This window comes from Rhincodon typus, chromosome 28, assembly GCF_021869965.1.
Source record: "Rhincodon typus isolate 14 chromosome 28, sRhiTyp1.1, whole genome shotgun sequence".
In the NCBI taxonomy this organism is placed as follows: Eukaryota; Metazoa; Chordata; class Chondrichthyes; order Orectolobiformes; family Rhincodontidae; genus Rhincodon; species Rhincodon typus.
Genome location: NC_063359.1, coordinates 40,939,132 through 40,952,626, shown reverse-complemented (window position 1 = coordinate 40,952,626; position 13,495 = coordinate 40,939,132). Strand labels below are relative to the sequence as shown.

Sequence of the window (13,495 nt, the reverse complement as noted above, 5' to 3'; positions counted from 1 at the left end):
TGTCTGTGTGCGTGTGTCTGTGTGTGTGAGTGTAAGTGTGTGTGTGTATGTGTGACTGTGTGTGTGTGAGAGAGAGTGTGTGTATGTGTGTGTGTGTGTGTCTGTTAGCAACAGGGTTAGATACAGAGTAAAGCTTCTTCTACACTATCCCCATCAAACAATCGCAGGAAAGGGACAGCATGGAGTCAGACATAGAATAAAGCTTCCTCTATGCTTTCCCCATCAAATACTCCTAGGATAGGGACAGAATGGGGTTAAGTAAAGAGTAAAGCTCCCTTGACATTGCCCATTCTAAGAAATACCAATCCTCATCCCCTGAAACATGAGTTGTTTCCTTTGATTACCTCAAAAAAGGAGGCGTTGTAGTTATCAAGTCGAAGCTGTGGGTCGAGAGAATGCTCCAGCTCTGGAATGACAGGGGAAGTGTAGACCAGGGCATAGCCAAAGCTCAAGTTTCCCAAGATTGCAGTGAATGCTGCCAGGTGCATCCGATGGTTCTGGAATCTCCTGGAAAGTAAAAGCTATTGTCATATTGACTTCACACAAATAGGCCATTCAGGCCATGGGGATGTACTAGTATTTCTGCTCCACACAAGCCACTTCCCACTCCCTCTTCATCTCACCCCCCATTGCCATATCCTTCTATTCCTATCTACTTTGTGCATTGATCTATCTGCCCCCATAAATACATCAGTGCAATTCACCTTGACTGCTTTCTTTGGGAGCGAGTCCCACATTCTGCTGACCTGGGGAAACGTTATCCTGAATTTCCAATGGGATTATTTGATATTTTGGCCAAATGGGTTTTATCTCACTCACAATTAGCCCTAGTCCTAATATGGGTTGGTCTCACAATGATGGATTTAACTATTGAAGTTTATATCTATTTTACAGCTTGTAATTTTAGATTGGTTTATCAAATTAATCATTTAAATTATCGGTACCCTTTCAGCTTTGACTGTTGCCTGCTGAACTTGTTTGTCTAGTTGTTTAACCAAGCTATTGTTAGGTTGGCACATTTTTAACTTGATCCTTCAATCTCCTGGGTGGCCATTTTGAAGTAATCTGACGGTATATAGCAGAAATGGAGCTAGTATCCTCAGCGAGAGATTTGCTTGTGCTGTTTGGAGTGTATCTCACTTAACTTGTCAGACAAATGTAAACCCAAGAGGGAACTCAAATCAGAAGAAATAAAAGCTGTTTATGGGAAGTAGAAAAGTTGAGAATGAAAGTGAAAAGCAGCAGAATCCAAGAGTCCTTCAGGATAAAGATGCAGAACAGTTTTAAAAGGGCAGAATTGAAACTTGCTATTGGAGTGACATGGCTGCGAGGTGACCAAGGCTGGGAACTGAATATTAAAGGATATTTGACATTTAGGAAAGACAGACAAAAGGAAAGAGATCTGGATAAATACTGATAATAAGGAATGGGATCAGTAATAGTTAGAGAGAACATCCAATCAAATGAACAGGGTGTAGCATCAGTTTGGGTTCAACAGACAAACAGCAAGGGGCAACAAACATTATGAGGAGAGAAACAAACATGGCAGTGTAGTGTACTGTATAAATTAGGATATTAAAGGTGTAAGTAGCAAGGGGAATACAGTAATCATGGGTGATTATAGTCTACAAGTAGGCAAGTAAATCTAATGAGTACCAATGCTGTGGAGGACAAATTCCTGGAATGTGTCCAAGAACATTTTCTCGACAATATGTTGATAAACTAAGACACAGGTTAATATTGTCCAATGAGAAAAGGCTATTTAAAAATCTTGTAAAATTACCTCTAGGGATTAGTGACCATAATGTGATAGAATAGTCCATGAGGCTGAAAAAGAATGTAGTTCAGTATGAAACTGGGCTTTTAAATCGAAACAAGTGTGATTTTGAAAGCATGAGGAGGAAGTTGGCTATAGTGGTTTGGAAAGTTACATTAATAGGTTTGACTATAGACGAGCAATGGCTAGTATTGAAAGAATAAATGCTTAGTTTTTAAAAAGTATACCATTTTTTAGGGTAAAACAGAGAGAGCTATGGCTAACATTGGCAGTTAAAGACTGTATTAGATCAAAGGTCAAGGCTTATAAAGTTGCCAAAAATGAGCAATAAGCCTGCGGTTTGGGAGAATTTTAGAATTCAGCAATGGGGGACCAATAAATTAATAAAAGCTTCCAATCAATGAGGTAGCACCTCATTTTAATCTAAGCAGAAGTTCAATTGCCAATTCCATGTTTATTTCATGTTCCTATATATCTTATATTTAACCTATTTGCAAGACCACCCCCACTATGTCATTTTATATAGCATCACTTGTATAGAGTACCATTCTATACGTCATCTTATAAGTCATCACATGCATACAGTATCTTAATGTCACCTTGTATCGCCTATATAGAATATCATCCTGTATCGCAAATGCCACATATGTGCACTATCACCCTATATATATCATTTATATCACCTATCTCACCGTATATCTATCATATATATCACCTATACACAGTAGCATCATGTATCATTTTCAAGTGTGAACAAAGAATACAAAAGGAGTGATTTGTTGTTTTGCACAGCCTCTGGGCTTTCCAAAGTACATTGCATTCAATGAGGCTCATTTTGACATGTAGTCACTGTCACAATGAAGGAAGCACAGCGCACCATGAATGCACAGGTAGATCCCACAAACAACAAGGTGATAGTGCCTGGATGCTGTTTTGTGTTGAGACAAACCTGTTTCTCCTCAGACAATGATGCATGACCTCTTCAATATTTCCAACATTTTTTGATTTTATTTCAGACTTCTATGAGGCAACTTGGGACATCTCACCACATTAAAGCTGCTATATAAAGGCAACCCATCAAGGAAAGGCCATATTCTAAGGCATAAGAACTTACTGAAGGAAATGATTGAAGGAAAATTAGAGGGAAAAAGAAAATTATGACATTAGACAACTTGAAATGGGAGAATCCTAAAAGCAACTGAAGAGAAACTGCAAGCAGTGGAGAAATAGAAAGTTATGTCTGGTATTTATTATGCAAAATATTACCTTTTATGAAATACCTTTTTTTCTTCAAGATGCACTGCTTTATTCCAAATAGAATTTTCAGCTAACAGATTTGAGAGGAGCTCTTTATTTCTTACCTTGTTTCAGTCAGCTGACAAATCCTTCGGAAAGTGTTGTACTGGCAATGAGAATCCATCCTAGTACGTTGTGTGAATCTGCCTGATTAGTAATCCACTTTTATTCTGTCGTGTCCCTCCCTTAACTTCCTCTTCAAAAGCTCCACAGTCTTTAGAAATGACTCACATCAATCCGTGTTCATTAACTCAGCTGCCTGTAATTTTTGTGAAGAGCCAAATAGGTTCTCAGATCGCTCACTCGGACTAATTTCTCAATTCTGTCAAAGGAACTGAAATCCTCAAATTCAGCAGTGGAATCTATGGTTGCCATAAGGTCAAGATTCTACACAGGAGCACAAATTTGTTAACAAATAAAATCAGAGACTTTGATATTGCACAGAAAAGTGCATTTAGCCTTCCAGAGTCATAAAAATGTGCAGCGTGGAAACAGAACCTTTGGTCCAACCCATCCATGCCGACCAGATATCCCAATTTAATCTAGTCCCATTTGCCGGTGTTTGGCCCATATCCCTCTAAATCCTCCTTATTCATATACCCATCAAGAAGGCTTTTAAATGTTGTAATTGTACCCGCCTCCACCACATCCTCTGGCAGCTCATTCCACACATGCCTCACCCTCTGTGTGAAAAAGTTGCCCCTTAGGTCCCTTTTAAATCTTGCCCCTCTCATCTTAAACCTATGCCCTCTAGTTTTGGATGCCCCCCACCCTGAGCAAAAGACCTTGCCTATTTATCCTATCCATGCCCCTCATGATTTTATAAACTTCTATATGCCTCCGATGCTCCAGGGAAAATAGCCCCAGCCTATTCAGCCTCACCCTATAACTCAAACCCTCCAAACCTGGCAACATTCTTATAAATCTTTTCTGAACCCTTTCAAGTTGCACAACATCTTTCCTGTAGCAGGAAGACCAGCACTGAATGCATTATTCTAATAGTGGCCTAACTGATGTGCTGCACAGCCGCAACATAAACCTCTCAACTCCTGTACTTAATGCACTGATCAATAAAGGCAAGCATACCAAACACCTTCTTCACTATCTTTTCGACCTACGATCCCAGTCTATAATACCACACAGAGGGGTCAAGCCCTGGAAATATTTTATTCATTTTCAGGATGAAGGCGTCGCTGGCTAGGACAGCATTTATTGCCCAAAGTCAACCACATTGCTGTGGGTATGGAGTTGCATATAGGCCAGAGCAGATAAGGGGGGCAGTTTCTTTCCCTAAAGAGTATTAATGAACAGATGGGTTTTATCAACAATGGATTCACGGTCACCATTAGACTCCCAATTCCAGATTTTATTGAATTTATGAAATCAAATCTCACCACCTGCCAGTGGTGGGACTCGAACGCACATTCCCAGAACATTCCCTGGGAGGCTGGGTAATAGTGTAGCGATAATACCACTGGATCTCCTTCAGGAGTTTACAGGGTTAAATTATAAGGACAGGTACACAAACTGGGTTTGTATCACCTCGAACCTGGACAATTACGGGGTGATCTGATCAAGCTGTTTAAGATGATTAAGGGGTCATACAGGGTCAAGAGAGAAATGTTACAGACGATACAAAGATAGGTGGAGAGACAGGTAGTATTGAGGAGGCAGGGAGGCTGCAGCAGGATTTATACAAGTTAGGAGAGTGGACAAAGAAGTGGCAGATGGAGTACAATGTGGGAAAGTGTGAGGTCATGCACTTTGGTAAGAAGAAAAGCATGGACTATTTTCTAAATGGGGAGAAACTTCAGAAATCTGAAGTGCAAAGGGACTTGGGAGTTCTAGTCCAGGATTCTCTTAAGGTCGATTTGCAGGCTGAGTCACTAGTTAGAAAGGCAAATACAATGTTGGCATTGTTAGCCAGAGGTTGCAGAGAGAGAGAGAAAGAGAAAGGTACAAGCTGCTGACATCGCTGTCTGGGTAGATATCAGCCAGAGGCTACAGAGAGATAGAGAGAGAGGGGGATGCGGTACCAGCTGTTGACATCGCTAATATGAGATACTGAATGCAAAGGTGCTGACACAAAGAAAGAAGCAGCTTGTGAACTAAAAATAACCTGCACCTAGGTACTAGTTTCAGCCGATTTAAACCAGTTTGAATTAACTAAATTCTGCAAAAAGTAAGAACGATGGGGTAATGCAAAAGCCTTATTTGGACGAGAAATAATGAGGTAATGCTACCTAATTCTCTGGGCCAGGGCCAATAAGGTAAAGGCATGCAGTAAGTGAATTAGCCTGAGCCAACGGGAAGAAGACAGCACAACTTGAGAGAAATAAGAAAAAGGATACAAAGAAGACCCTCGGGGCATGCAGCCAGTGAAAACTCCGGAGACCAACCACCGCTGATGCAGACCTTATATCAAGGACGTGGTGACGATATTGAGTGTAGCGCCTGGCCAGCAGCAGCTATCCTGATCGGGTATTAGCTTTTATATTCTGTGACTATTTGGGAAGTGTCAGAGGACTCTAGTGGGTGTATAAATAGGTTCTAGTTCATTTTTTGGGAAAACATATAAGGTCTAGTTTTGTGATAAAAACATTTAAGCAACACATGTCTTGTTTAATACACTAATAATTTGTGTGGTTACAAGAATTGACTCTTCTCCTGTCTGTATAAGCCAATAGCTGGAGCTGGTGTTCTCCGGGCTCCCAATAACAACATTTATTTCGAGAGGGCTAGAATATAAAAGCAGGGATGTACTTATGAAGCTTTATAAGGTGCTGGTCGGACCACATTGTGAGCAATTTTGGGCCCCACACCTCTGCAAGGATGTACTGGCCCTGAAGCAGATTCAGAGGAGGGTCATGAGAATGATCCCAGGAATGAAAGGCTATAAGACCATAAGACATAGGAACAAAAATTAGGCCATTCAGCCCATCAGGTCAGCTCCGTCATTCAATCATAGCTGATAAGTTTCTCAACCCCATTGTCCCACTTTCTCCCCATAACCTTTGATCCCCTTGATAATCAAGAACCTATTTATCTCTGTCTTAAATGTACTCAATGACCTGGCCTCCACAGCCTTCTGTGGCAGTGAATTCCATAGATTCACCACTCTCTGGCTGAAGAGCTTTCTCTTTATCTCCGTTCTAAAAGGTCTTCCCGTTACTGTAAGGCTGTCCTCGGGTCCTAGACTCTCCTACCAATGGAATCATCTTCCCAACATCCACTCTGTCCTGGTCATTCAGTATTCTGCAAGTTTCAATTAGATTCCCTGTCATCATTCTAAACTTCATCGAGTATAGACCCAGAGTCCTCAAACATTCCTCATATGTTAAGCCTTTCATTCCTGGGATCATTCTTGTGAACCTCCTCTGGATCCGCTCCAGGGCCAGAACATCCTTCCTGAGATATGGGACCTAAAATTGTTCACAATATTCTAAATGTGGTCTGACCAGAGCTTTATAAAGGCTCAGAAGTACATCCCTGCTTTTATATTCTAGTCCTCTCGAGAAAAGTGCCAACATTACATTTACCTTCCTAACTACTGACTCAACCTGCAAGTTTACCTTAAGAGAATCCTGGTCTAGGACTCTCAGGTCCTTTGCACTTCAGATTTCTGAATTTTTTTCCCATTTCCCACACCACTCTTTTAGCCACGTGTTTACTTCCCTTTTCTCGCATCTCTATGCAAATTTGCACGTGGCTCGGGCAGTAATCCAGAGATTACAACCCTTGAGGACCTGTTCCTTAATTTATTTCCTAGTTCCTGATAATCCCTGAACAGTTCCTCTTTCCTAGTCTTGCCTATGTTGTTTGTTCTAGCGTGGACCACAACAACTGGATCCTCTCATTCCCTCTCCAGTATCCTTTCAAGCCGACCAGAGATATCCCTTACCCTGGCACTGGGCAGGCAACACACCATGCGGGACTCTTGATCCTGCTTACAAAGAACACTATCTATTCCCCTAATTATAGAATCCCCAACAACTACCACCTGCCTTTTTGCTCCTGCCTCTTGAATGGCCTCCTATACCACGGTGCAGTGGTCAGATGGCTCATCCTCCCTGCAGCTCTTTTCCTCATCCACACAGGGAGCAAGTACCTTGTACCTGTTGGACAAGGTCAAGAGCTGAGGCTCCTCTGTTCCTGACTGCAGGATCACTCTAACTGCCTCGCTTACAGTCACACCCTGCTATCCCTGGCCACTGACCAAATTTGAATTACTTAACCTACCAAGTGTGACTGCCTCCTGAAACAAATAGTCCAGGTACTTCTCCCCCTCCCGGATGTGCCATAGTGTTTGAAGCTCCGATTCCAGCTCATCAACTCTGAGCCAAAGTTCCTCAAGCAACCAACACTTGCTGCAGATGTGGTCACTGCAGTTCTCAATGGGATCAGCCAGCTCCCACATCATACAGCTACAACACATCATCTGTCCAACCATCTGTACCTAGTTAATTACTTTATTAGTTGGTTACTCCCTGGTTTGTTAATTTATTAATTAGTTTTGGAGTTTTATTTTTAAATCTTGGACAGAGGCTTAACATATGAGGAACGTTTGAGGACTGTGAGTCTATATTTGATGCAGTTTAGAAGGATGTGGGGGGATCTAATTGAAACTTACAGAATGCTGAATGGCCTGGACAGATTGGACGTTGGGAAGATGTTTCCATTGGCAGGAGACACTAGGACCCGAGGGCACAGCCTTAGAGTAAAGGGAAGACCCTTTAGAACAGAGATAAGGAGAACGTTTTTCAGCCAGTGAGTTCACTGCCACCGAGGGCTGTGGAGGCCAGGTAATTGGGTACATTTAAGACTGAGATAGATTGGTTCTTGATTGTCAAGAGGATCAAAGGCTACAGGGATAAAATGGGAAAATGGGTTTGAGAAACTTATCTGCCATGATTGAATGATGGAGCAGACTCAATGGGCTGAATGGCCTAATTTCTACTCGTATGTCTTTTGGTTTTATTTTCCTTGGCATTGGGAGGTGTAGAGGACAGAATAAGGGGCAGGAGTTTAATATTCAAACTGGGGCTTTTAAATAAGGGTGGTGTCAGGAAGCATTTCCTCACACAGGGGTCAGGAGGGATGAGGGGGGTCGGGGTGGTTAGTGATGGGAGGGGGAATAGAAATTTGGGGCTCTCTTACCCCTAAAATAAAGCTGCTGATGTTGCTGGTCAGTCGAAAGATTCAACCCGAGATTTTAAAGTTATTCAGCAGGTCTTGCAGCCTCTGCGCAGAGAGAAACAGAGTTAACGTATCAGGTCTGACCTTTCTCCAGAACTGGGAAACATTGGAAGTGAGGTAGGTTTTGAGTAGGTGGAGGGGTGTGGAGGAGTGGGGTGTGAAAATGAAAGGGAAGGTGCCAGAAAAGAATTAATGACAGAACAGCAAATGATGCAAAGACCAAAAGAGAGAGGGAATTGGAGAAATAAAAATTCAGACTTGTGTATGGAGGAGGTGTGAATGGCAGGATCCTGAAACACTGCTCTATGGAAACAAAATAAATTAGAGAGATGAGAGAATGAAAAAATAACAAACCAGCAAAAAAACACAAATGAAAATGGGGGCTGAGTTGGGATGTAAAATTGCTGAACTTAGTGTTGGTTCTGGAGGCTGTAAAGTGCTGAGTCAGTCAATGAGCTGCTGCTGTAACCTCGAGCTTCTTTAGAAAGGCTGCTGCAGGCCAAGGCCAGAGAGGTCAGTGTGGGAGCAAGGTGAAAACAACAAGCTGAGGGTCATGCTTGGGTACTGAACCAAGGTGTTCCACAAACTCAACAGAGAGGAGAGCACACTGTCAGGGGGAACTCAATGTTACAAGCTGAAACAAGTCAGGAAAATGCAGCATCTCCTTGGTTTGGATGGTTAGGTACCGTGGGAAGGGGATGGGGGTGATTGAGGATTGGTCCAGGGCATCACAAAAATAATAGCCCCTTTGGAATGCTGAAAGGGGAGGGAACGAGGCATCATGGTGAAGTGGGGTGTTGGAGCAGAGGCTGATCACGTGGGGAGAGGGGTGAGGACAAGGGATACTCTATAATCAGTCTGGGAGTTAGAGGAAGCGGGGAGACCAGACGTGTGTAAATGGCTCGGACACAGTGCAGGATGCTGTCCATCTCACCGGAGAGGAGCAATTGGGCAAAATCCTCAGCTGAAGAGAAAGGATGACAAATTGAAGGTGCTGGTGTGGACTGTTGTATTGTCTGGACAAGTGCTTTGGGGACAGGGAAACTGGGGAGAATGGAATCGAACCCCGACAGGAAATGGGGCATGAGCAAGAGCAAGCAGGAGGCTGGGGGAGTCTGTAGTGAAACATGATCAATTGTCTCTTCCCAGAAATGGAGGCAGAGAAGCTGCGGGAAGGGAAGAGTTGGAGATTGAACATGTGAAAGGGAGGGAAGGTTGGACAATGACAGTTGAGCTGACGAGTTTTTCAGTTCAGGGTGAGGGCAGGAGGGAATGTTGATGCAGTCATCACTGTCCTGGAGAAAGAGATAAGGGAGGGAACAAGAACAAGACTAGAATGAAGTAGACTGCCATGGAACCCACATAAAGACTGCCTGAGCTTGCACCACACAGGTATCCATAGCAGCATCTTCATTTTGGAGCAAGTGTGTGGAGTTGTAAAGACAATTTGTTCAGAGTGAGTACAAGTTGGACTAGCCAAAGTGATTGGATGTCCATTCTGAGGAGGCAGAACCAGGTCTAGGAAACTAGAAACTGTGAAAGTGACAGAGGATATCTGAAAAGTCACTAATTTAGGTGGGAAGAGACTGGTCAAGGGGAGAAAATACAGGGTTGACGCAGGAAGATGTAAGTTCACTAGGGAAAGAACAATGGACCAATACTGGCTGCTAATGGATCTTGGGAAGGAGGTATTTGTGACTGCCCACAGGAATGGAGGCTTTCAGATTGGAGGATTTGGAGGGACAACCCTCAGAGGAAGAGGGCATTGATGGAGTTGAGATGGAGGCTTAATGTTTGGTGGTGGGCTCTCACTAGGAGCGAGAGTGACATGAAAGAGAGAGATAGTGCTTAGATGATTGAGTCAGTACAACAGACAACAGGTTTCTCCTTGTCCTATAATTTTTCAGACAGTCAGTAGGGGTTCAAATTTCATTTTAAATGTTATTATTCTACATATATCACAAATGATGGGAGGAGGTGATGGCCTAATCATACTATTGCCAGACTATTAATCCAGAGACTCAGCGAATGTTCTGGGGATCCGGGTTCAAATTTGAATTCAATGTAAAAAAGTCTGGAATCTACTGATGACCTTGAAACCCTTGTCAATTATCCTTCATTAATGTCCTTCACAGAAGGGAATCTGCCATCTTTACCTGGTCTGGCCTACATCTGACTCCAGACCCACCGCATTGTTGTTGACTCTCAACTGCCCTCTGAAATGGTCTAGCAAACCATTTAGTTGCACCAATTGCTACAAAGTCTCAAAGAAATGGAACTGGACGGACCCCCCGGCATCGACCTAGGCACCGGAAAAGACAACGGCAGAAATAGTCCTGTCGAACTTACAAAGTCCTCCTCACTAACATCTGGGGGTTAGTGCCAAAATTGGGAGAGCTGTCTCACAGACTAGTCAAGCAACAGCCTGACATTGTCTGTAAGGTATGATTCTGTGAGTATGACTATGTCCCAGGCACCACCATCACCATCCCTGGATATGTCCTGTCTCACCGGCAGGACAGACCCAGCAGAGGGGGTGACACACTGGGATACAGTCGGGAGGGAGTTGCTCTGGGAGTCCTCAACATTGACTCCGGACCCCATGAAGTCTCATGGCTTCAGGTTAAATATGGGCAAGGAAACTTCCTGCTGATTACCACAGACCGCTCGGCCTCAGCTGATGAATCAGTACTCCTCAATGTTGAACACCACTTAGAGGAAGCACTGAGGATGGCAAGGGCAGAAAATGTACTCTGGATGGGGGATTTCAATGTCCACCACCAAGAGTGGTTCGGCAGCAGTACTACAGATCGAGCTGGTCGGATCCTAAAGGACATAGCTGCTAGACTGGGTCTGCGGCAGGTGGCCAGGGAACCAACAAGAGGGAAAAACATACTTCTCCTCATCCTTACTAATCAGCCAGCTGCAAATGTATTTGTCCATGACAGTATCGGTAAGAGTGACCATCGTACAGTCCTTGTGGAAAGAAGTCCTGCCTTCACATTGAGGACAACCTCCATCGTGTTGTGTGGCACTATCACCGTGCTAAATGGGACAGACCGAACAGATCTAGCAACTCAAGACTGGGCATCCATGAGGCGCTGTGGGCCACCAACAGCAGCAGAATTGTACTCCAGCACAATCTGTAACCTCATGGCCCGGCATATCCCCCACTCAACCATTACCATCAAGCCAGGGGATCAACCCTGGTTCAATGGAGAGTGCAGGAGGGCATGCCAGGAGCAGCACCAGGCATACCTGAAGATGAGGTGCCAACCTGGTGAAGCCGTCAAACAGGACTACTTACAGTCAAACAGCGGACGCAGAAAGTGACAGACAGAGCTAAGCGATCCCACAACCAATGGATCAGATCTAAGCTCTGCACTCCTGCCACATCCAGTCGTGAACGGTGGTGGACACTTAAACAACTCACTGGAGGAGGAGGGTCCACAAATTTCCCCATCCTCAATGATGGAAGAGCCCAGCACATCAGTGCAAAAGATAAGGCTGAAGCATTCGCAGCAATCTTCAGCCAGGAGTGCCGAGTGGATGATCCATCTCGGCCTCCTCCAGTGGTCCCCAGCATTACAGATACCAGTCTTCAGCCAATTCGATTCACTCCATGTTATGTCAAGAAACGATTGGAGACACTGGATACTGCAAAGGCTACCGGCTCTGATAACATTCCGGCAATAGTACTGAAGACTTGTGCTCCAGAACTTGCCGCTCCCCTAGCCAAGCTGTTCCAGTACATTTACAACACTGATATCTACCCGACAATGTGGAAAATTGCCGAGTTATGTCCTGTACATAAAAAGCAGAATCAATCCAACCCAGCCAATTACCGCCCCATCAGTCCCCTCTCGATCATCAGTAAAGTGATGGAAGGTGTCACTAACAGTGCTATCAAGCAGCACCTGCTCAGAAATAATCTGCTCAGTGACCCAAACCCAGTTTGGGTTCCATCAGGGTCACTCAGCTCCTAACCTCAATACAGCCTTGGTTCAAACATGGACAAAAGAGCTGAATTCCAGAGGTGAGGTAAGAATGACAGCCCTTGCTATCAAGGCTGCATTCGACTGAGTGTGAATCAGGGGCAAACTCTTCACTGTTTGGAGTCATACCTGACACATAGGAAGATGGTCGTAGTTGTTGGAGATCAGTCATCTCAGCTCCAGGACATCTCTGCAGGAGTTCCTCAGGGTAGTGTCCTAGGCCCAACCATCTTCAGCTGCTTCATCAATGACCTTTCCACCATCATAAAGTCAGAAATGGGGATGTTTGTTGATGATCGCACAATGTTCAGCACCATTCGCAGCTCCTCAGACACTGTGTTCAAATGCAACAAGATCTGGGCAATATCTAGTCTTGGGCTGATGAAAGGCAAGTAACATTTACGCTACACAAATGACAGGCAATGACCATCTCCAATTACAGACAATCTAGTCACTGTCCCTTGATATTCAATGGTGTTACCATTGCTGAATCCCCCACTATCAACATCCTGGAGGTTACCATTGACGACAAACTCGGCTGAACTCACCATATAAATACAGCAGCTACAAGATTGGGTCAGAGACTAGGAATACTGCGGTGAGTAACTCACCTCCTGATTCTCCAAAGCCTGTCCACCATCTACAAGGCACAAGTCAACACTGTGATGGAATGCTCCCCATTTGCCTGGATGATGCTGGAGGGATGTTGCTGTGACTGAATGTCTGTTTGCAGTGGGTTTCTGCAGGGTTCAGACTTGATTTCATGTTGTTTGTGGTCTACATTAACGACTTGGAATTAAATGGAGGAAATTTGAGCAAGAAATTTGCAGATGACATGGGAATCAGTAGGTGGTAAATAGCGAGGAGGCTGGCAATAAAGAACTGGGCAGAGCAGTGACAAATGGAATTCGACCCAGACACATTAGGGGCAATACACTTGGGTGGCTTGACAAGGCGAGGGATTACACTGTGAATGGTAGGGTCCTGGGAATTGCTGAAGATCTGATGGAGCTTGGTGCGTATCCCTGGAGATACAGGGCAGGTAGATAACATGGTTAAAAAGACACAGAGGATACTTAAATAAAACAAAGAAATGTGGATGCTGAAGATCTGAAACAAAAACAGAAATTGTTGGTGGAGATAACAAGGTGTAGAGCTGGATGAACACAGCAGTCCAAGCAGCATCATAGGAGCAGAAAGGCTGACGTTTCGGGCCTAGACCCTTCATCAG

General features: G+C 44.1%; 1 protein-coding gene across 4 annotated transcripts in view; it reads right to left on the bottom strand.

Moving 5' to 3' along the window:
• slc2a6 (solute carrier family 2 member 6) overlaps positions 1-13,495 on the bottom strand; it is a 45,578-nt gene that overhangs the window by 18,929 nt on the left and 13,154 nt on the right. For 3 of the 4 annotated variants that reach the window (XM_048613849.1, XM_048613846.1, XM_048613848.1), the window contains exons 1-2: positions 3,139-3,315; positions 345-507 (exon numbers count right to left, since the gene is read on the bottom strand). In XM_048613849.1, coding sequence (XP_048469806.1) covers positions 345-507; positions 3,139-3,197 — 222 coding nt within the window. In that variant the 5' untranslated portion in view covers positions 3,198-3,315. Of the gene's footprint in view, positions 1-344; positions 508-3,138; positions 3,316-13,495 lie in introns of those variants that run through there. The other variant, XM_048613847.1, reaches the window with a different exon arrangement.